General features: G+C 48.3%; 1 protein-coding gene across 1 annotated transcript in view; it reads right to left on the bottom strand.

Annotated features, from left to right (window-relative positions):
- Window positions 1–20,873, bottom strand: part of MAP3K14 (mitogen-activated protein kinase kinase kinase 14) — a 60,455-nt gene that overhangs the window by 11,687 nt on the left and 27,895 nt on the right. Inside the window, exons 7-11 of the mRNA XM_038753770.1 lie at window positions 13,592–13,721; window positions 12,139–12,270; window positions 7,713–7,817; window positions 6,348–6,511; window positions 3,292–3,442 (exon numbers count right to left, since the gene is read on the bottom strand). Coding sequence (XP_038609698.1) covers window positions 3,292–3,442; window positions 6,348–6,511; window positions 7,713–7,817; window positions 12,139–12,270; window positions 13,592–13,721 — 682 coding nt within the window. The remainder of the gene's footprint in view (window positions 1–3,291; window positions 3,443–6,347; window positions 6,512–7,712; window positions 7,818–12,138; window positions 12,271–13,591; window positions 13,722–20,873) is intronic.

Below are 20,873 nucleotides of genomic sequence, written 5' to 3'. Positions count from 1 at the left end.
CTGCTGCCCGGATTGTCTTTGTCCAGAAACCCTCTGGGTATGTTACTCCCCTCCTCAAAAATCTCCAGTGGCTACCAATCAATCTGCACATCAGGCAGAAACTCCTCACCCTGGGCTTCCAGGCTGTCCATCCCCTCGCCCCCTCCTACCTCACCTCCCTTCTCTCCTTCTCCAGCCCAGCCCGCACCCTCCGCTCCTCTGCCGCTAATCTCCTCACTGTACCTCGTTCTCGCGTGTCCCGCCATCAACCCCCAGCCCACATCATCCCCCGGGCCTGGAATGCCCTCCCTCTGCCCATCCGCCGAGCTAGCTCTCTTCCTCCCTTCAAGGCCCTACTGAGAGCTCACCTCCTCCAGGAGGCCTTCCCAGACTGAGCCCCTTCCTTCCTCTCCCCCTCGTCCCCCTCTCCATCCCCCCCATCTTACCTTCCCTTCCCCACAGCACCTGTATATATGTAAATATGTTTGTACTTATTTATTACTCTATTTATTTATTTATTCTACTTGTACATATCTATTCTATTTATCTTATTTTGTTAGTATGTTTGGTTTTGTTCTCTGTCTCCCCCTTTTAGACTGTGAGCCCACTGTTGGGTAGGGACTGTCTCTATATGTTGCCAACTTGTACTTCCCAAGTGCTTAGTACAGTGTTCTGCACACAGTAAGCGCTCAATAAATACAATTGATTGATTGATTGATTGATTGATTAGGGACTGTCTCTATATGTTGCCAACTTGGACTTCCCAAGCGCTTAGTACAGTGCTCTGCACACAGGAAGCGCTCAATAAATACGATTGATTGATTGATTGACTGATCCATTGTAGGACCACCCAGGAATTGGGGCGGGGGGCCAGAGCCGACCGGAGAGCCAGGGCAACGGTTCCCAGGCTGGCAGGCGGCGGAGACGGGAAGGGGCATCGTCGACGTGGCCCGCGTGTCCATTCGTCTGTTGGATTGGCGATTTCTCTCTTTTAATAGTATTTCTTAAGCGCTTACTATGTGCCAGGCATTCATTCATTCATTCATTCAATCGTATTTATTGAGCGCTTACTGTGTGCGGAGCACTGTATTAAGCGCTTGGGAGGTACAATCAATCAATCAATCAATCGTATTTATTCAATCAATCAATCAATCAATCATATTTATTGAGCACTTACTGTGTGCAGAGCACTGTACTAAGCACTTGGGAAGTCCAAGTTGGCAACATATAGAGACAGTCCCTACCCAACAGTGGGCTCAAAGTCTAAAAGGGGGAGACAGAGAACAAAAGCAAACATACTAACAAGCGCTTACTGTGTGCAGAGCACTGTACTAAGCGCTTGGGAGGTACAAGTTGGCAACATCTAGAGACGGTCCCTACCCGACAACGGGCTCACAGTCTAGAAGGGGGAGACAAACAACAAAAACAAAACACGTAGACAGGTGTCAGGGTCATCAGAACAAATAGAATTAAAACTCGGTTTCCATTCATTCATTCAATAGTATTTATAGAGCGCTTACTGTGTGCAAATCACTGTTTTGAGCGCCAGGGAGCCAACCATAGCCTGGGGGATGGGGCGCCCGATGCCAGGAAGGGGAGAGGTCAACCGGGCGAGACCCTTGCGTCCAGCATCCCAGGCCCCTCTTTCTCTCTTGACCCTCTCTTTCTCTCCCCCTTGTCCCCCTCTCCATCCTCCCACCTTACCTCCTTCCCTTCCCCTCAGCACCTGTATATACGTATGTATGTTTGTACAGATTTATTACTCTATTTATTGATTTATTTTACTTGTACATATCTATTCTATTTATTTTATTTTGTTACTATGTTTTGTTTTGCTCTCTGTCTCCCCCTTCTAGACTGTGAGCCCGCTGTTGGGTAGGGACTGTCTCTAGATGTTGCCAACTTGGACTTCCCAAGTGCTTAGTACAGTGCTCTGCACACAGTAAGCGCCCAATAAATACGAATGAATGAATGTATAGATGTACATATGATTGTACATATTTATTACTCTGTTTTACTTGTACATATTTATTCTATTTCTTTTATTTTGTCAATATGCTTTGTTTTGTTTCCTCTCCATCCAAACTGCTACCCTGCTCATTCAAGCTCTCATCCTATCCCGTCTGGACTACTGCACCAGCCTTCTCTCTGATCTCCCATCCTCGTGTCTCTCTCCACTTCAATCCATACTTCATGCTGCTGCCCGGATTATCTTTGTCCAGAAACGCTCTGGGCGTGTTACTCCCCTCCTCAAAAATCTCCAGTGGCTACCAATCATTCTGCGCATCAGGCAGAAACTCCTCACCCTGGGCTTCCAGGCTGTCCATCCCCTGGCCCCCTCCTCCCTCACCTCCCTTCTCTCCTTCTACTGCCCAGCCTGCAACCTCCGCTCCTCCACCGCTAATCTCCTCACTGTACCTCGTTCTCGCCTGTCCCGCCGTCGACCCCCGGCCCACGTCATCCCCCGGGCCTGGAATGCCCCCAATCCCTCTGCCCCTCCGCCAAGCTAGCTCTCTTCCTCCCTTCAAGGCCCTGCTGAGAGCTCACCTCCTCCAGGAGGCCTTCCCAGACTGAGCCCCTTCCTTCCTCTCCCCCTCGTCCCCCTCTCCATCCCCTCATCTTACCTCCTTCCCTTCCCCACAGCACCTGTATATATGTATATATGGTTGTACATATTTATTACTCTATTTATTTATTTATTTATTTATTTTACTTGTACATTTCTATCCTATTTATTTTATTTTGTCGGTATGTTTGGTTCTGTTCTCTGTCTCCCCCTTTTAGACTGTGAGCCCACTGTTGGGTAGGGACTGTCTCTATGTGTTGCCAATTTGTACTTCCCAAGCGCTTAGTACAGTGCTCTGCACATAGTAAGCGCTCAATAAATATGATTGATTGATTGATTGATTGATTTTGTTGTCCATCTCCCCCTTCTAGACTGTGAGCCCGCTGTTGGGTAGGGACCGTCTCGATATGTTGCCAACTTGGACTTCCCAAGCGCTAAGTCCAGTGCTCTGCACACAGTAAGCGCTCAATAAATACGATTGATGATGATGTTGGGTAGGGACTGTATCTATATGTTGCCAACTTGGACTTCCCAAGCGCTTAGTCCAGTGCTTTGCACACAGTAAGCGCCCAATAAATACGATTGAATGACTGTTGGGTAGGGACCGTCTCTAGATGTTGCCAACTTGGACTTCCCAAGCGCTCTGCACACAGTAAGCGCTCAATAAATATGATTGATTGATTGATTGATGGATTGATTGAGTGACCCGTGCCCCCCAGCGGGTAGCCCCCGGGTCCGTCTCTTACCCTGCTGCAGGGCCCGGCCAACTCGGGGGCGCAGCTCTGCGGCGGAGGCTCGGTGCCCGGGCTCCTTCTCCAGCCCCTCGCGGATGGCATCGGCGGTGAGGGGGGCACAGGAGGGCGGGATCTCCCTCACCGGCGGCGGCCCCTGGGCGATCTGCTCATGTCGGAAACAAGGACTTCAGGGCTTCGCGGTCAGAAACGAGCGCTCTGCTCCGCTTCCCCAAGATTCCCCTTCCTGTCTCACCCCAACCCATTCCCACACCTAATAACAACAACAACAATAATAATAATGGCATTTATTAAGCGCTTACTACGAGCAAAGCACCGTTCTAAGCGCTGGGGAGGTAACGAGGTGATCAGGTTGTCCCACGTGGGGCTCACAGTCTTCATCCCCATTTACAGATGAGGGAACCGAGGCCCAGAGAAGTGAAATGACTTGCCCAAAGTCATACAGCTGACAATTGGCGGAGCCGGGGTTTGAACCCAGGACCTCTGACTCCAAAGCCTGTGCTTTTTTCCACTGAGCCACGCTGCTTCTCTAAGGGATCCCTTCTGCACCCCTTCAGCACCAGGGCACTTACATCACCAACCCACACCTGCGCTTAGAACAGTGCTTTGCACACAGTAAGCGCTTAATAAATACTATCATTATCATGTACCTGGCTCACCTAATGCCTCCTAATAATGATAATGATGGTGATGATGGTATTTGTTAAGCGCTTACTATGTGCCAAGCACTACTTTAAGCGCTGGGGTAGATACAAGGTAATCAGTTTGTCCCACATGGGGCTCACGGTCTTAATGATAATGATAATTCCTTAAGCGCTTACTATGTGTCAAGCACTGTACTACGTGCTGGAGCAGCTCCGAGATATCAGGACCCACAGTCCAAGTAGGAGGGAGAATAGGTTTTGAGAAGCAGCGTGGCTCAGTGGAAAGAGCCCGGGCTTGGGAGTCAGAGGTCATGGGTTCAAATTCCGGCTCCACCACTTGTCAGCTGTGTGACTTTGGGCAAGTCAATTCACTTCTCTGTGCCTCAGTTCCCTCATCTGTAAAATGGGGATGAAGACTGTGAGCCCCCCGTGGGACAACCTGATCACCTTGTAACCTCCCCAGCACTTAGAACAGTGCTTTGCACATATTAAGCGCTTAACAAATGCCATCACCTGTCTACATGTTTTGTTTTGTTCTCTATCTCCCCCTTCTAGACTGTGAGCCCGTTGTTGGGTAGGGGCCGTCTCTATATGTTGCCGACTTGTACTTCCCAAGCGCTTAGTACAGTGCTCTGCACACAGTACGTGCTCAATAAATATGATTGAATGAATGAATGAATCATCATCATCATCATCAACCCCATTTTGCAGATGAGGGAACTTTGACACAGAGAAGTGAAGTGACTTGTCCAAGGCCACACAGCAGGTAAGTGACAGAACTGGGATTAGAACCCAGATCCTCTGGCTTCCGGGCCTGAGCTCCTTCCAGTAGGTCAGGTGACTTTGGGCGGTCACTCCCAGTAGAGTGAACGCTTCCTGAGGGCAGACATTTATTACACGCTTTGTATGTGCTAAGCCTGAGGGAACTCAAGTTCCTTGACTCCCAGTCCTTCCTGCTTTCCTCTAATAATAATAATAATAATAATGGCATTTATTAAGTGCTTACTATGTGCAAAGCACTGTTCTAAGCGCTGGGGAGGTAACAAGGTGCTCAGGTTGTCCCACGGGGGGCTCACAGCCTTCCACCCCATTTTACAGATGAGGTCACTGAGGCACAGAGAAGTTAAGTGACTTGCCCAAAGTCACCCAGCTGCTGTGGCGGAGCCGGGATTTGAACACATGACCTCTGACTCCAAAGCCCAGGCTCTTTCCACTGAGCCACACTGCTTCTCTAGGCCCCAAATGTCCTCTCCCAAGTGCTTAGCCCAGGGTTCTGGCCCCAGAAGGTGCTTGGTAAATTCCCCATCAATGGTATTTCCTGAGGGAGTGCTTACCGTGTGCAGAGCACTGTACTAAGCGCTTGGGAGAGTATAATACAGTCAAGCTCCTAGACACGATCCTTGCCCTCGAAAGGATAGTGGGAAAAGCTTACAGTCCGGTGGATAATGATTCCACCGAATTTGTTCCACTCTTACTATGTGCTAAGCACTGGGGTAGATATGAGATCATCAGGCTGTCTCCCCCTTCTAGCCTGTGAGCCCGTTGTTGGGCAGGGATCATCATCATCATCATCAGTCGTATTTATTGAGCGCTTACTGTGTGCAGAGCACTGTACTAAGCGCTTGGGAAGTACAAATTGGCAACATATAGAGACGGTCCCTACCCAACAACGGGCTCACAGTCTAAAAGGCCTTCCCAAACTGAGCCCCTTCCTTCCTCTCCCCCTCGTCCCTCTCTCCATTCCCCCCATCTTACCTCATTCCCTTCCCCACAGCACCTGTATATATGTATATATGTTTGTACATATTTATTACTCTATTTATTTATTTATTTATTTTATTTGTACATATCTATTCTATTTATTTTATTTTGTTAGTATGTTTGGTTTGTTCTCTGTCTCCCCCTTTCAGACTGTGAGCCCACTGTTGGGTAGGGACTATCTCTATATGTTGCCAATTTGCACTTCCCAAGCGCTTAGTACAGTGCTCTGCACATAGTAAGCGCTCAATAAATACGATTGATGATGATAAAAGGGATTGTCTCTCTGTTGCTGAGTTGGACTTGTCAAGCGCTTAGTCCAGTGCTCTGCACACAGTAAGCGCTCAATAAATACGGTTGAATGAATGAATGAAAGAATTGAATGGAATTGGGACAGAGGTCCCGGAGCAGAGCTCCTCGGGATCGGCGCGGGCCCTGAGCCACTGGCCGTGCCCACCCACCCGCCTCCCCGGGGCCCGGGTCTCCCCCTTCTAGACTGTGAGCCCACTGTTGGGTAGGGACCGTCTCTATATGTTGCCAACTTGGACTTCCCAAGCGTTTAGTACAGTGCTCTGCACACAGTAAGCGCTCAATAAATACGACTGATTGATTGATTGATTGATTCCCCGCCGTGGAAGTGCCCCTTACCTTGAGACAGAGGGGGTGATTGTAGTACTGAGTCCAGGGGTGGCACCCGTTGAGCATGTGCAGCATCATGCAACAGCTGCTCCACACGTCCACCTTGGAGTCGCAGCGCTTGGCCATCACCACCTCCGGGGCCACGTGGGTCTCCGTGCCGGGGACGTAGCGTCCTGCACAGACCCCGGCGGTCCCCTCAGCCTGATTGAACCTCTGGCCCGTCCCCACAGCCCTCTCCCCTCATCCCAGTTCACTCTCGGCTCATTCCCAGATCATTGGGATGCATGGAATGCCTCTCGGGTCCCAGAGAAAATTCAGTCTCGCCCTAGGGACCCCCAGGGCACTCTAGTCCCGCCCCAGGGTGCCCCCCAAGAAGGCACTCTTGCCCTGACCAGGCAGCCCACTGTTGGGTAGGGACCATCTCTATGTGTTGCCAACTTCCCAAGCGCTTAGTACAGTGCTCTGCACACAGCAAGCGCTCAATAAATACGATTGAATGAATGAATGAATCCCCTGTGGTAGGCTCCTCTCAGCACACCTCTGAAAACGGGCACACCATCCCTAATAATAATAATAATAATGATGATGGCGCCTGTTAAGCGCTAACTAGGAGAAGCAGCGTGGCTCAATGGAAAGAGCCCGGGCTTGGGAGTCAGAGGCCGTGAGTTCCAATCCTGGCTCCGCCACTTGTCAGCTGGGTGACTTTGGGCAAGTCACTTCACTTCTCTGGGCCTCAGTTCCCTCGTCTGGAAAATGGGGATTGAGACTGTGAGCCCCCCGTGGGACGGCCTGATCACCTTGTATCCTCCCCAGTGCTTAGAACAGTGCTTTGCACATAGTAAGCGCTTAACAAATGCCATCATTATTATTATTATGTGCCAAGCACTGGGGTAAATACAAGGAAATCAGGTTGTCCCACGTGGGGCTCACCGCCTCAATCCCCATTTGCCAGATGAGGTGACTGAGGCCCAGAGAAGTGACTTGTCCAAGATCTCGCAGCAGACAAGTGGCAGGGCCAGGATTAGAACCCACGACCTCCGACTCCCAAGCCCGGGCTCTTTCCACTGAGCCACGCTGCTCCTCTTAAGGGTGCGCAGGGAGGTTCCAAAACACCTGGGACATGAGCGGGGGCGAGCATGCGCGCTGCCCCAGGTGGGAAGCCCCATGTGGGATGTCTCCCGTGCTACTGGACTGGCGTTCGGACCCGCGGTGGCTTTGGAGGGAGAGGTTGGAGAAAACAAGGCGGGAGATTGGTTTTTGATTCCTCCCTTGCCGCTGAAATTGTTTGAAACTGAGCGTTACGGTGACAGGACCGGGGACAGGGGGATTTGGGGGAGAGCGGGCTCGGATTGGGGTCCGGAGGGGAGGGCTTACCCGTCACCAGGGACGTCCCCAGGCCGTGGGGCTGCAGGTGAGTTGAGTGGCCGAAATCACAGAGGAAGGCCAGGCTCCCGTCCCCTGACAGGAGGACGTTGTCTGCTGTGGGAGGAAGCCAGAGATCCATCGGTTAGCCAAGAGAGACTAGCTCAAACGACCCATCATCATCATCATCAATCGTATTTATTGAGCGCTTACTGTGTGCAGAGCACTGGACTAAGCGCTTGGGAAGTACAAATTGGCAACCTATAGAGACAGTCCCTACCCAACAGTGGGCTCACAGTCTAAAAGGGGGAGACGGAGAACCAAACCAAACATACTAACAAAATAAAATAAATAGAATAGATATGCACAAGTAAACTAAATAGAGTAATAAATATGTACAAATATATATACAGGTGCTGTGGGGAAGGGAAGGAGGTAAGATGGCGGGGATGGAGAGGGGGACGAGGGGGAGAGGAAGGAAGGGGCTGAGTGTGGGAAGGCCTCCTGGAGGAGGTGAGCTCTCAATAGGGCCTTGAAGGGAGGAAGAGAGCTAGCTTGGCGGATGGGCAGAGGGATTGGGGGCATTCCGGGCCCGGGGGATGACGTGGGCCGGGGGTCGATGGCGGGACAGGCAAGAACGAGGTACGGTGAGGAGATTGGATTTATTACTATTATTAGGAAAAATAATAGTCTCCCCCTTCTACTGTGAGCCCGTTGTTGGGTAGGGACCGTCTCTATATGTTGCCGACTTGTGCTTCCCAAGCGCTTAGTACAGTGCTCTGCACACAGTAAGCGCTCAATAAATACGATTGATTGATTAAAAATAATATGGATGTTGATGGTATTTGTTAAGCGCTTACTATGTGACAGACACTGCACTAAGCACTAGGGTAATAATAATAATAATAATAAAGGCATTTATTAAGCGCTTACTATGTGCAAAGCACTGTTCTAAGCGCCGGGGAGGTTACAAGGTGATCGGGTTGTCCCAAGGGGGCTCACAGTCTTAATCCCCATTTTCCAGAGGAGGGAACTGAGGCCCAGAGAAGCGAAGTGATTCGCCCAAAGTCACACAGCTGACTTCCCAGGCCTTCCCAGACTGAGCCCCTTCCTTCCTCTCCCCCTCGTCCCCCTCTCCATCCCCCACATCTTACCTCCTTCTCTTCCCCACAGCACCTGTATATATGTATATATGCTTGTACATATTTATTACTCTATTTATTCATTTTACTTGTTCATATCTATTCTATTTATTTTATTTTGTTAGTATGTTTGGTTTTGTTCTCCGTCTCCCCCTTTTAGACTGTGAGCCCACTGTTGGGTAGGGACTGTCTCTAGATGTTGCCAACTTGTACTTCCCAAGCGCTTAGTACAGTGCTCTGCACACAGTAAGCACTCAATAAATATGATTGATTGATTGACAAGTGGCGGAGGCAGGATTTGAACCCATGACCTCTGACTCCAAAGCCCGGGCTCTTTCCATTGAGCTGCGCTGCTTCTCAAGAGCAGCAAGATACAAGAAAAGCAGCGTGGCTTAATAGAAAGAGCCCGGGCTTGGAAGTCAGAGGTCACAGGTTCTAATCCCGGCTCGGCCACTTATCAGCTGTGTAACCTTGGGCAAGTCACTTTGCTGGGCCTCAGTGACCTCATCTGTAAAATGGGGAGGAAGACTGTGAGCCCCATGTGGGACAACCCGATTACCTGGTATCTCTCCCAGCGTTTAGAACAGTGTTTGGCACATAGTAAGTGCTTAACAAATACCAACATTATTATAGAAACAGATCGAGTTGGACACAATCTGCACGTGGGGCTCGCAGTCTCAATCCCCGGCTCCAATCCCCAGATGAGGGAACCGAATAATAATGTTGGTATTTGTTAAGCGCTTACTATGTGCCAAGCACTGTTCTAAGCGCTGGGGGAGATACAAGGTCATGGGGTTGTCCCCTGTGGGGCTCACAGTCTTCATCCCCATTTTCCAGATAAGGGAACTGAGGCCCAGAGAAGTGAAGTGACTTGCCCAAGGCCACACAGCAGACAAGTGGCGGAGCCAGAATTGGAACCCACGACCTGCTGACCCCCAGGCCCGGGGTCTAGCTAATAGACCGTGCTGCTTCATTGAGTGCAGGGCCCTGTACTGAGTGCTCACAGAGAGTACGGTGAATGAGAGTTGGTAGTCAATCAATCAATCAATCAATCGTATTTATTGAGCGCTTACTATGTGCAGAGCACTGTACTAAGCACTCGGGAAGTACAAGTCTTGTTCCCTACCCACAACGAACTACCAGTCTAGAGTCAGCAGACTCCCGGCAGCCTCCAGTCCCACCCCTCCCAAGGTGGACGTCGGACCCCCCGCACATCTCCTCTGTGAGGCCTTCCCTGACTAAGCCTTTATTTCTTCCTCTCCCCACTCCCTTATAATAATAATAATAATAATGATGGTATTTGTTAAGCGCTTACTATGTGCAAAGCACTGTTCTAAGCGCTGGGGAGGTTACAAGGTGATCAGGTTGGCCCACAGGGGGCTCACAGTTTTAATCCCCATTTTTACAGGTGAGGTAACTGAGGCCCAGAGAAGTGAAGTGACTCGCCCAAAGTCACCCGGGTGACAAGTGGCAGAGCCGGGATTTGAACCCACGACCTCTGACTCCAAAGCCCGGGCTCTTTCCACTGAGCCACGCTGCTTTCCCTTCTGCGTCACCCTGACTTACTTCCTTTATTCACCTTCCCAAAGCCTCCATTCCCGAGCACCCGTGACTATAACCGTAATTTATTTATTTCTATTAATGCCTGTCTCCCCTCTAGATCACAAGCTTCCTGGGGGCAGAGAATCGATCTGTTATATTGAGTTGTCCTCTACACAGTAAAATGTCAATAAATATGATTATTTAACTGATCGGGGGTATTCCAGTCAGCTGGTGAGATGGAGACTTTACCCTTCAAGCTCTCCATAGGTGCTTAGGAATACTAATTATGGTATTTGTTAAGCGCTTACTATGTGTCAAGCACTGTTCTAAGCGCTGGGGGAGATCCAAGGTCATCAGGTTGTCCCTCACGGGGCTCACAGTCTTCATCCCCCATTTTACAGATGAGGTAACTGAGGCCCAGAGAAGTGAAGTGACTTGCCTAAGTTCACCAGCAGACAAATGCTGAGTCTAGTACAGTGTCCTGCACAAATTAAATGATTAATAAATACACCTGATTGATTGATTAGGGGTATTCTGGTCTGCTGATGGGATGGAGACTTTTCCCTTCATGTCTCCTGCAAGCGCTTACTACAGTGCCCTGCAACAGTAAATGATTAATAAATACATGTGATTGACTGATTAAGGGTATTCTGGTCTGCTGATGAGATGGAGACCATTCCCTTCATGTCTCCCTCAGGTGCTTAGTACAGTGCCCTGCAGACAGTAAATGCTCGATAAATATGATTGATTGATTGATTACAGCTGATGAGATGGAGACTTTACCCTTCAAGTCTCTCCCAAGCACTTAATATAGAACCCTGCACGCAGTAATAATAATAATAATGATGATGATGGCATTTGCTAAGCGCTTACCATGTGCAAAGCACTGTTTAAAGCGTTGGGGAGGATACAAGGTGATCAGGTTGTCCCACGTGGGGCTCACAGCCTTAATCCCCATTTTACAGATGAGGTCACTGAGGCCCAGAGAAGCTAAGTGACTTGCCCAAAGTCACAGAGCTGACAAGCGGCAGAGCGGGGATTTGAACCCACGACCTCTGACTCCCAATAATAATAATAATAATAATGATGGCATTTGTTAAGAGCTTACTATGTGCAGAGCACTGTTCTAAGCGCTGGGGGGGGATACAAGGTGATCAAGTTGTCCCACGGGGGGCTCACAGTCTTAATCCCCATTTTACAGATGAGGGAACTGAGGCTCAGGGAAGTGAAGTGACTTGCCCAAGGTCACACAGCAGACATATGGCGGAGCCGCGATTCGAACCCATGACCTCGGACTCCAAAGCCCGGGCTCTTTCCACTGAGCCATGCTGCTTCTCTTGATCGCTCGATAAATACGATAAATTGACTGATTGATCAGGGGTGTGCCCGTCAGCTGGTGAGATGGAGACTTTACCCTTCACGCCTCCCCCAAGCGCTTAGTACGGTGCTCTGTATATATGTTTTTACATATTTATTACTCTATTTATTTATTTTACCTGTACATATCTATTCTATTTATTTTATTTCGTTAGTATGTTTGGTTTTGTTCTCTGTCTCCCCCTTTTAGACTGTGAGCCCGCTGTTGGGTAGGGACCGTCTCTAGGTGTTGCCAACTTGGACTTCCCAAGCGCTTAGTCCAGTGCCCTGCACACAGTAAGCGCTCACTAAATACGATGGATTGCTCTGCACACAGTAAGCGCTCAATAAATACGACTGATTGATTGACGGATCGATGTTATTGACGGAGACTTTACCTTTCACATCTCCGTGGAGGATGCGGCGGGCGTGAAGATATTCCAACCCCTCCAAGGTCTGCCCCAGGTAATATAAGGCCCGGTCTTCAGGGAGGCGACCCTTCTGCTTGATCAGCTGGCCCAGGGAGCCGCCTGGCGAGAGAAGGACGGACGGAGGGAAGGAGTGAGACGCGTGTTCGAGTCTGTACATCGCTCGGTGGAAAAACGGCGGTCCCGCTTTCCTAGAGCTGCCCCCATCCCGCTCCTCCTCAGCCGCCCGCGGCCCTCAGCTCCCCGTCGTCTGCGGAGAGGGCGCGGGGCCCTGGGTCATTCATTCGTTCATCCAACGCTTAGAACAGTGCTTTGCACATAGTAAGCACTTAAGAAATGCCATCATCATTATTCATTCAACCGTATTTATTGAGCGCTTACTGTGTGCAGAGCACCGTACTAAGAGCTTGGGAAGCACAGATTGGCAACAAATTGAGACGATCCCTGCCCAACGACGGGCTCACAGTCTAGACAGAGACAGACAGGAAAACAAAATAAGTAGGCAGGCGTCCATACCATCAGAATAAATAGAGTTAGAGCTCTATATGTATCATTAATAAAATAAATAGAGTAATAAATACATACACAAGTGCTGTGGGGAGGGGAAGGGGGTAGAGCAGAGGGAGGGAGTTGGGGGGTGATGGGGAGGAGGAGCATTCATTCAATTGTATTTATCGAGCGCTTACTGTGTGCAGAGCACTGGACTAAGCGCTTGGGAAGTACAAGTTGGCAACATATAGAGATAATAATAATAATAATAATAATAATAATAATGGCATTTGTTTAGCGCTTACTATGTGCAGAGCACTGTTCTAAGTGCTGGGGGGGATACAAGGTGATCATGTTGTCCCACGTGGGGCTCACAGTCTTATTCCCCATCATCATCATCAATCGTATTTATTGAGCGCTTACTGTGTGCAGAGCACTGTCCTAAGCGCTTGGGAAGTACAAGTTGGCAACATATAGAGACAGTCCCTACCCAACAGTGGACTCACAGTCTAAAATTCCCCATTTTACAGATGAGGGAACTGAGGCTCAGAGAAGTTAAGTGACTCGCCCAAGGTCACACAGCAGACGTGGTGGAGTCGGGATGTGAACCCATGACCTCTGACTCCAAAGCCCGTGCTCTTTCCACTGAGCCACGCCGCTTCTCACATTAACAAAATAAAATAGAGTAAACATGTACAAATAAAATAAATAAGTAGAGTAATAAATACGTACAAACATATATACAGACTAGACTGTGAGCCCACTGTTGGGTAGGGACTGTCTCTACATGTTGCCAACCTGTCCTTCCCAAGAGCTTAGCACAGTGCTCCGCACACAGTAAGCGCTCAACAAATACGATTGATTGATTGATTGATTGATTGTACTTCCCAAGAGATAGTCAGAGGAAAAGGGGGGGTTCAGACAGGGTCCTCACCATCCATCAGCTCCATGAAGATGTTGATACAAGACCCTTCCTTCACGGCGCCGTACAGGGGGACGAGCTTGGGGGACGTCATTCCGGCGCACGCTGTCAACTCCTCTGCGCGGAAAGCTCCGACGTGCACCTGAGGGGAATGACAATGACAACGGTACTTGTTAGGCGCCTACTATGTGCCCAGCACTGCTCTAAGCGTGGGGGTAAACACAAGTTAATCGGGTTGGACATGGTTCCTGTCCCACATGGGGCTCCCGGTATCAATAAATACGATTGAATCAATGAATGAATGAGTGAATAAATACAATTGAATGAATGAATGAATGAATGAATCATCATTATTATTATTATTTTCCTCTCCATGCTCTCTGGCTTCACTTCCCTCAGCCTCCTGGGCCTCTGGCCCGTGCCCTTCCCCCGTCCCCTTCTTTTTGTTTTTTTTAATGGTATTTGTTAAGCACTTATTATGGGCCAGGCTCTTTATTAAGCGCTGGGGTAGGTATGTGATAATTAATTTGGACACAGTCGCTGTCCCAAGTGTGGCTCACAGGGTGAGCTTTCTCCCCTTCGTCCCCCTCTCCATCCCCCCCATCTTACCTCCTTCTCTTCCCCACAGCACCTGTATATATGGATATATGTTTGTACATATTTATTACTCTATTTTACTTGTACATATCTATTCTATTTATTTTATTTTGTTAGTATGTTTGGTTTTGTTCTCTGTCTCCCCCTTTTAGACTGTGAGCCCACTGTTGGGTAGGGACTGTCTCTATATGTTGCCAATTTGTACTTCCCAAGCGCTTAGTACAGTGCTCTGCACATAGTAAGCGCTCAATAAATACGATTGATGATGATGATGGGGGTAGACACAAGTTAAGCGGGTTGGACACGGTCCCTGTCCCACATGGGGCTCCCGGTATCAATCACCATTTAATAATAATAATGAGGGCATTTATTAAGCCCTTACTATGTGCAAAGCACTGTTCTAAGCCCTGGGGAGTTTACAAGGTGATCAGGTTGTCCCACGGGGGGGCTCACAGTCTTAATCCCCATTTGACAGATGAGGGAACTGAGGCCCAGAGAAGTGAAGCGACTTGCCCAAAGTCACCCAGCTGACAAGTGGCGGAGCCGGGATTTGAACCCATGACCTCTGACTCCAAAGCCCGGGCTCTTTCCACTGAGCCTCGCTACTTCTCTACTGTTCTTTGCTGTTCTACTGTACTCTCCCAAGCGCTAAATACAGTTTTCCGCACACAGTAAGCGCTCAATAAATACAATCGAATGAGTCGAATGAACTCGGTTGGGCAGAGAACACCAGATTCTGCCCTTAGGGGTCAGGACTGGGCAGTCATTCATTCATTCATTCAATTGTATTTATTGAGCGCTCACTGTGTGCAGAGCACTGTACTAAGCGCTTGGGAAGTCCAAGTTGGCAACCCATAGAGACGGTCCCTACCCAACAGTGGGCTCACAGTCTAGAAGAAAAACTGGGCTCCAGAGGCACGAAGCAGTGTGGCCTAATGGCTAGAGCTTGGCTCTAACCCGGCGCTTAGTATAGTGCCTGGCACAAAGCAAGCACTTAAATACCATAAAAAAAAAAATAAAGCTCAGATCTGAGAGTCAACAAAGACCTAGGTCACTTTGCTTCTCTGTGCCTCATTTCCCTCATCTGTAAAATGGGGATAAGATTGTGAACCCCCGAGGGACAGGGACTGTGTCCAACCTGATTATGCTGTATTTGCCTTTGTGCTTTAGTACAGCGTCTGGTACACAGTAGGCGCTTAACAAATACCATAAAAAAGCAAATAAACCCCAAAACAGCCCGATTGGTGACAGCCAGCAGACTTGGAAGTAATAATAACAATAATGATAATAATGGTGGTACTTGTTAAGCGCTTACTATGTTCCAAGCACCGTTCTCAGCGCTGGAGTAGATACAAGATAATCAGGTTGTCCCGCGTGGGGCTCACAGTCAGAATTATTTTACTTGTCCATATTTACTATTCTATTTATTTTGTTAATGATGTGCATATAGCTACAATTCTATTTGTTCTGACGGTTTTGACACCCGTCTCCATGTCTTTCTTTTGTTGTCTGTCTCCCCTAGCCGGACTATCAAGCGCTTAGTACAGTGCTCTGCACATAGTAAGCGCTCAATAAATACGATTGATGATGATCTAGACTGTGAGCCCGTCGTTGGGTAGGGACCGTCTCTATCTGTGGCCTACTTGTAGTTCCCAAGCACTTAGTACAGTGCTCCGCACACAGTGAGCGCTCAATAAATACGAATAAATGAATGAATAATCCCCATTCTACAGATGAGGCAACTGAAGCCCAGAGAATCAATCAATCGTATTTATTGAGCGCTTACTGTGTGGAGAGCACTGGACTAAGCGCTTCAGAGAAGTGAAGTGACTTGCCCTAAGTCACCCAGCTGACGAGTGGCGGAGGCAGGATTAGAATCCATGACCTCTGACGCCCGAGCCGGGGCTCTTTTCCCTAAGCCACGCTGCTTCCCGAAGTGTTTGCCTTGGAAAGCAAGCGCACAATAAGGATTCAATAAATACAACTTATTCTTCTCCCACTTCCTCCTGGGTCACCCCAGCACTTGGATTTGCACATTGTACTCACCCCTCCCTCAACCCCACAGCGTTTTTGTGCACATATTCACAATTTATTAATTTATAATTAACGTCCGTCTCTCCCTCTGGACTGTAATAATAATAATAATAATAATAATGGCATTTATTAAGCGCTTACTACGTGCAGAGCAATGTTCTAAGCGCTGGGGAGGTTACAAGGTGATCAGGTTGTCTCACAGTCGCAGCGTGGCTCAGCGGAAAGAGCGCGGGCTTGGGAGTCACGGGTCATGGGTTCGAATCCCGCCGCCCCCACATGTCTGCTGTGTGATCTTGGGCAAGTCACTTCACTTCTCTGCGCCTCAGTTCCCAAGCAGCGTGGCTCAGTGGAAAGAGCCCGGGCTTTGGAGTCAGAGGTCAGGGGTTCGAATCCCGGCTCCGCCACATGTCTGCTGTGTGACCTTGGGCGAGTCACTTAACTTCTCTGAGCCTCAGTTACCTCATCTGTAAATGGGGATTGACTGTGAGCCCCTCGTGGGACAACCTGATTACCTTGTATCTACCCCAGTGCTTAGAACAGTGCTTTGCACATAGTAAGCGCTTAACAAATGCCATCATTATTATTATTATTATCTGTAAAATGGGGATTAAGATTGTGAGCCCCACATGGGACAACCTCATCTCCTTGTATTCCCCCCAGCGCTTAGAACAGTGCTTTGCACATAGTAAGTGCTTAACAACTACCAACATTATTATTATTATTATTAATCCCCATTTTACAGATGAGGTAACTGAGGCCCAGAGAAGTGAAGTGACTTGCCCAAGATCACACTTGCCCAAAGTCATCGAGCTGACAATTGGAGGAGCCGGGATTTGAACTCATGACCTCTGACTCCAAAGCCCGTGCTCTTTTCCATTGAGCCACGCTGATTCTCTGCCCAAAGTCACAGAGCTGACAATTGGAGGAGCCGGGATTTGAACCCATGACCTCTGACTCCAAAGCCCGTGCTCTTTTCCATTGAGCCACGCTGCTTCTCTAATAATAATAATAATAATAATAATAATAATAATGATAATGGCATTTAAGCGCTTACTATGTGCAAAGCGCTGTTCTAAGCGCTGGAAGCTCGTTGTGAGCCGGGAACGTGTCTCCCGACTCCGTTATACTGCAATTGTACTTCCCAAGCGCTTAGTACAGTGCTCTGCACACAGTAATTACTCAATAAATACGATTGAATGAATGAATCTCCCGAGCCCTTAGTACAGTGTTCTGCTCAGGGGAAGCACTCAATTCATTCATTCCTATTTATTGAGCGCTTACCGTGTGCAGAGCGCTGGACTAATCGCTTGGGAAGTACAATTCGGCAACAGATTGAGACAATCCCTACCCAATAATGGGAGAATTCGGCTGGTTGGATGTGTGGCCACCCCCAGCCATATCGGAGAGAAGTGGGCATTTTGTTTTCTATCAATTGCTAGTCAATCAATCAATCAATCGTATTTATTGAGCGCTTACTGTGTGCAGAGCACTGTACTAAGCGCTTGGGAAGTCCAAGTTGGCAACACATAGAGACAGTCCCTACCCAACAGTGGGCTCACAGCCTAATACGTCACTGAAAGCCTGCCTGGTGCAGAGCACTGCGCTAAGCGCTTGGGAGAGGGTGGTATCCCTGCCCCTGAGGAGCTTCCCGTCTAATAGAACAGTGCTCTGCACATAGTAAGCGCTTAACAAATGCCATTATTATTGCCAATACTGCCAAATGCCATTATTATGTTGCCAACTTGTACTTCCCAAGCGCTTAGTACAGTGCTCTGCACACAGTAAGCGCTCAATAAATACGATTGATTGATTATTATTGTTATTATTATTAATGGCGGGCACATAATAGACGGCGGGAAGATGGAAAAGGGGTTGCGTTCCCCCCAGACTGAGCCCCCTTTTTCCTTTCCTCCTCCCCATCCCCCCTGCCCTACCTCCTTCCCCTCCCCACAGCACCTGTATAGATGTTTGGACAGATTTAATCCCCATTTTACAGATAAGGGAACTGAGGCACAGAGAAGTGAAGTAATTACTCTATTTTACTTTACAGAGAAGCAGCGTGGCTCAGTGGAAAGAGCGCGGGCTTTGGAATCAGAGGTCAGGGGTTCAAATCCCGGCTCCGCCAATTGTCAGCTGTGTGACTCTGGGCAAGTCACTTCACTTCTCTGTGCCTCAGTTCCCTCATCTGTAAAATAATAATAACAATAATAATAATAATAATAATGATGGCATTTATTAAGCGCTTACTATGTGCAAAGCACTGTTCTAAGCGCTGGGGAATTTACAAGGTGATCAGGTTGTCCCACGGGGGGCTCACAGTCTTCATCCCCATTTTACAGATGAGGTAAAAACAAAGCCCGGGCTTTGGAGTCAGAGGTCATGGGTTTAAATCCCAGCTCAACCAAATGTCAGCTGTGTGACTTTGGGCAAGTCACTTAACTTCTCTGTGCCTCAGTTACCTCATCTGTATAATGGGGATTGTCTGTAAGGCCCCTGTGGGACAACCTGATCACCTTGTAACCCCCCCAGCGCTTAGAACAGTGCTTTGCACATAGTAAGCGCTTAATAAATGCCACCATCATTATTATTATTGCATATATTTACTATTCCATTTTGTTAATGATATACATCTAGCTTTATTTCTATTTGTTCTGACGACTTGACACCTGTCCACATGTTTTGTTTCCCTGTCAGTCATCCCCTTCTAGACTGGAAGCCCGTTGTTGGGTAGGGACCGTCTCTATCTGTTGCCGACTTGGACTTCCCAAGCGCTTAGTCCAGCGCTCTGCACACAGTGAGCGCTCAATAAATACGATTGAATGAATGAATAGTAATAGGGTGTGAAAGGCGATATGTATGTAAGCGCTATGGGTGGCTCACAACGTATGCAGCTGTAGACAGGGCACAACTCTTGAGGTGGCAAATCTCCGTCTCCCTCCCGACTCCCTTCTCCTCCCCTCTTCTTTCCACACTTCCGGAGCAATGAGGACGGGATTTTTCCCAAAGATGGTTCTGCAGCTCTAGAGAACTTGCCTATAATTGTGGTATTTTTCAACAACTTACTGTGTACTACGCACTGTACTAAGCGCTGGAACGGATGCAAGCAAATCAGGTTGGATACAGTCCCTGTCCCACAGAGGGCTCCCAGGATCAATCCCCATTTTACAGATGAGGTCACTGAGGCCCAGAGAAGTGAAGTGACTGGCCCAAGGTCACACAGCAGACAATTGTGTCTCCCAGACTAAGCCCCCACTTTTCCCTCTCCTCCTCCCCACCCCGCCACCCTACCTCTTTCCCCTCCCCACAGCACCTGTATATCATCATCATCATCATCAATCGTTGCCAATTTGTACTTCCCAAGCGCTTAGTACAGTGCTCTGCACATAGTAAGTGCTCAATAAATACGATTGACTGATTGATTGATTGATTTATTGAGCACTTACTATGTGCAGAGCACTGTACTAAGCACTTGGGAAGTACAAATTGGCAACATATAAAGACAGTCCCTACCCAACAGTGGGCTCACAGTCTAAAAGGGGGAGACAGAGGACAAAACCAAACATACTAACAAAATAAAATAAATATATGTTTGCATAGATTTATTACTCTATTTTTTCACTTGTGCATATTTACTATTCTATTTATTTTGTTAATGATGTGCATCTAGCTTTATTTCTATTTGTTCTGACGACTTGACACCTGTCCACATGCTTTGTTTTGTCCTCTGTCTCCCCCTTCTAGGCTGTGAGTTGGGTAGGGACCGTCTCTCTATGTTGCCAACTTGTACTTCCCAAGCGCTTAGTCCAGTGCTCTGCACACAGTAAGCGCTCAATAAATACAATTGAATGAATGAATTTCTATCTGTTCTGACAACTTGACACCTGTCCACATGCTTTGTTTTGTCGTCTGTCTCCCTCTTCTAGACTGAGTTGGGTAGGGACCGTCTCTATATGTTGACAACTTGTACTTCCCAAGCGCTTAGTACAGTGCTCTGCACACAGTAAGTGCTCAATAAATACGATTGATTGAATGAATGAATGAATGGAGAAGCAGCGTGGCTCAGGGGAAGGAGCCCGGGCTTTGGAGTCAGAGGTCATGGGTTCAAATCCCAGCTCCGCCAACTGTCAGCTGTGTGACTTTGGGCAAGTCACTTCACTTCTCTGGGCCTCAGTTCCCTCATCTGTAAAATGGGGATTAAAGATTGTGAGGCCCCTGTGGGACAACCCGATCACCTTGTGTCCCCCCAGCACTTAGAACAGTGCTTTGCACATAGTAAGCGCTTAACAAATATCATTAATATTATTATTATTAAGTGGCAGAGCTGGGATTAGAACCCATGACCTTCTGACTCCCAGTTCCATACTCTATCTGCTATGCCTTGCTGCTTCTCATTCATTCATTTTTCATTCAATCGTATTTATTGAGCGCTTCACTGTGTGCAGAGCACTGTACTAAGCGCTTGGGAAGTACAAGTTGGCAACACATAGAGACGGTCCCTACCCAACAGCGGGCTCACAGTCTAGAAGGGGGAGATGGACAACAAAACAAAACATATTAACAAAATAAAATAAATAGAATATCCAGAGGAACACCCGGGCACCAGACTGGCAGTCAGGAAACCTTGGTTCTAAACCACGGCTCTGCCACCTGCCAGCTGGGTGAC

Source organism: Tachyglossus aculeatus, chromosome 11 (genome assembly GCF_015852505.1).
Source record: "Tachyglossus aculeatus isolate mTacAcu1 chromosome 11, mTacAcu1.pri, whole genome shotgun sequence".
Lineage (NCBI taxonomy): Eukaryota > Metazoa > Chordata > Mammalia > Monotremata > Tachyglossidae > Tachyglossus > Tachyglossus aculeatus.
Note: the sequence above shows the minus strand (reverse complement) of the source record. Positions and strands in the feature narration are given on the sequence as shown.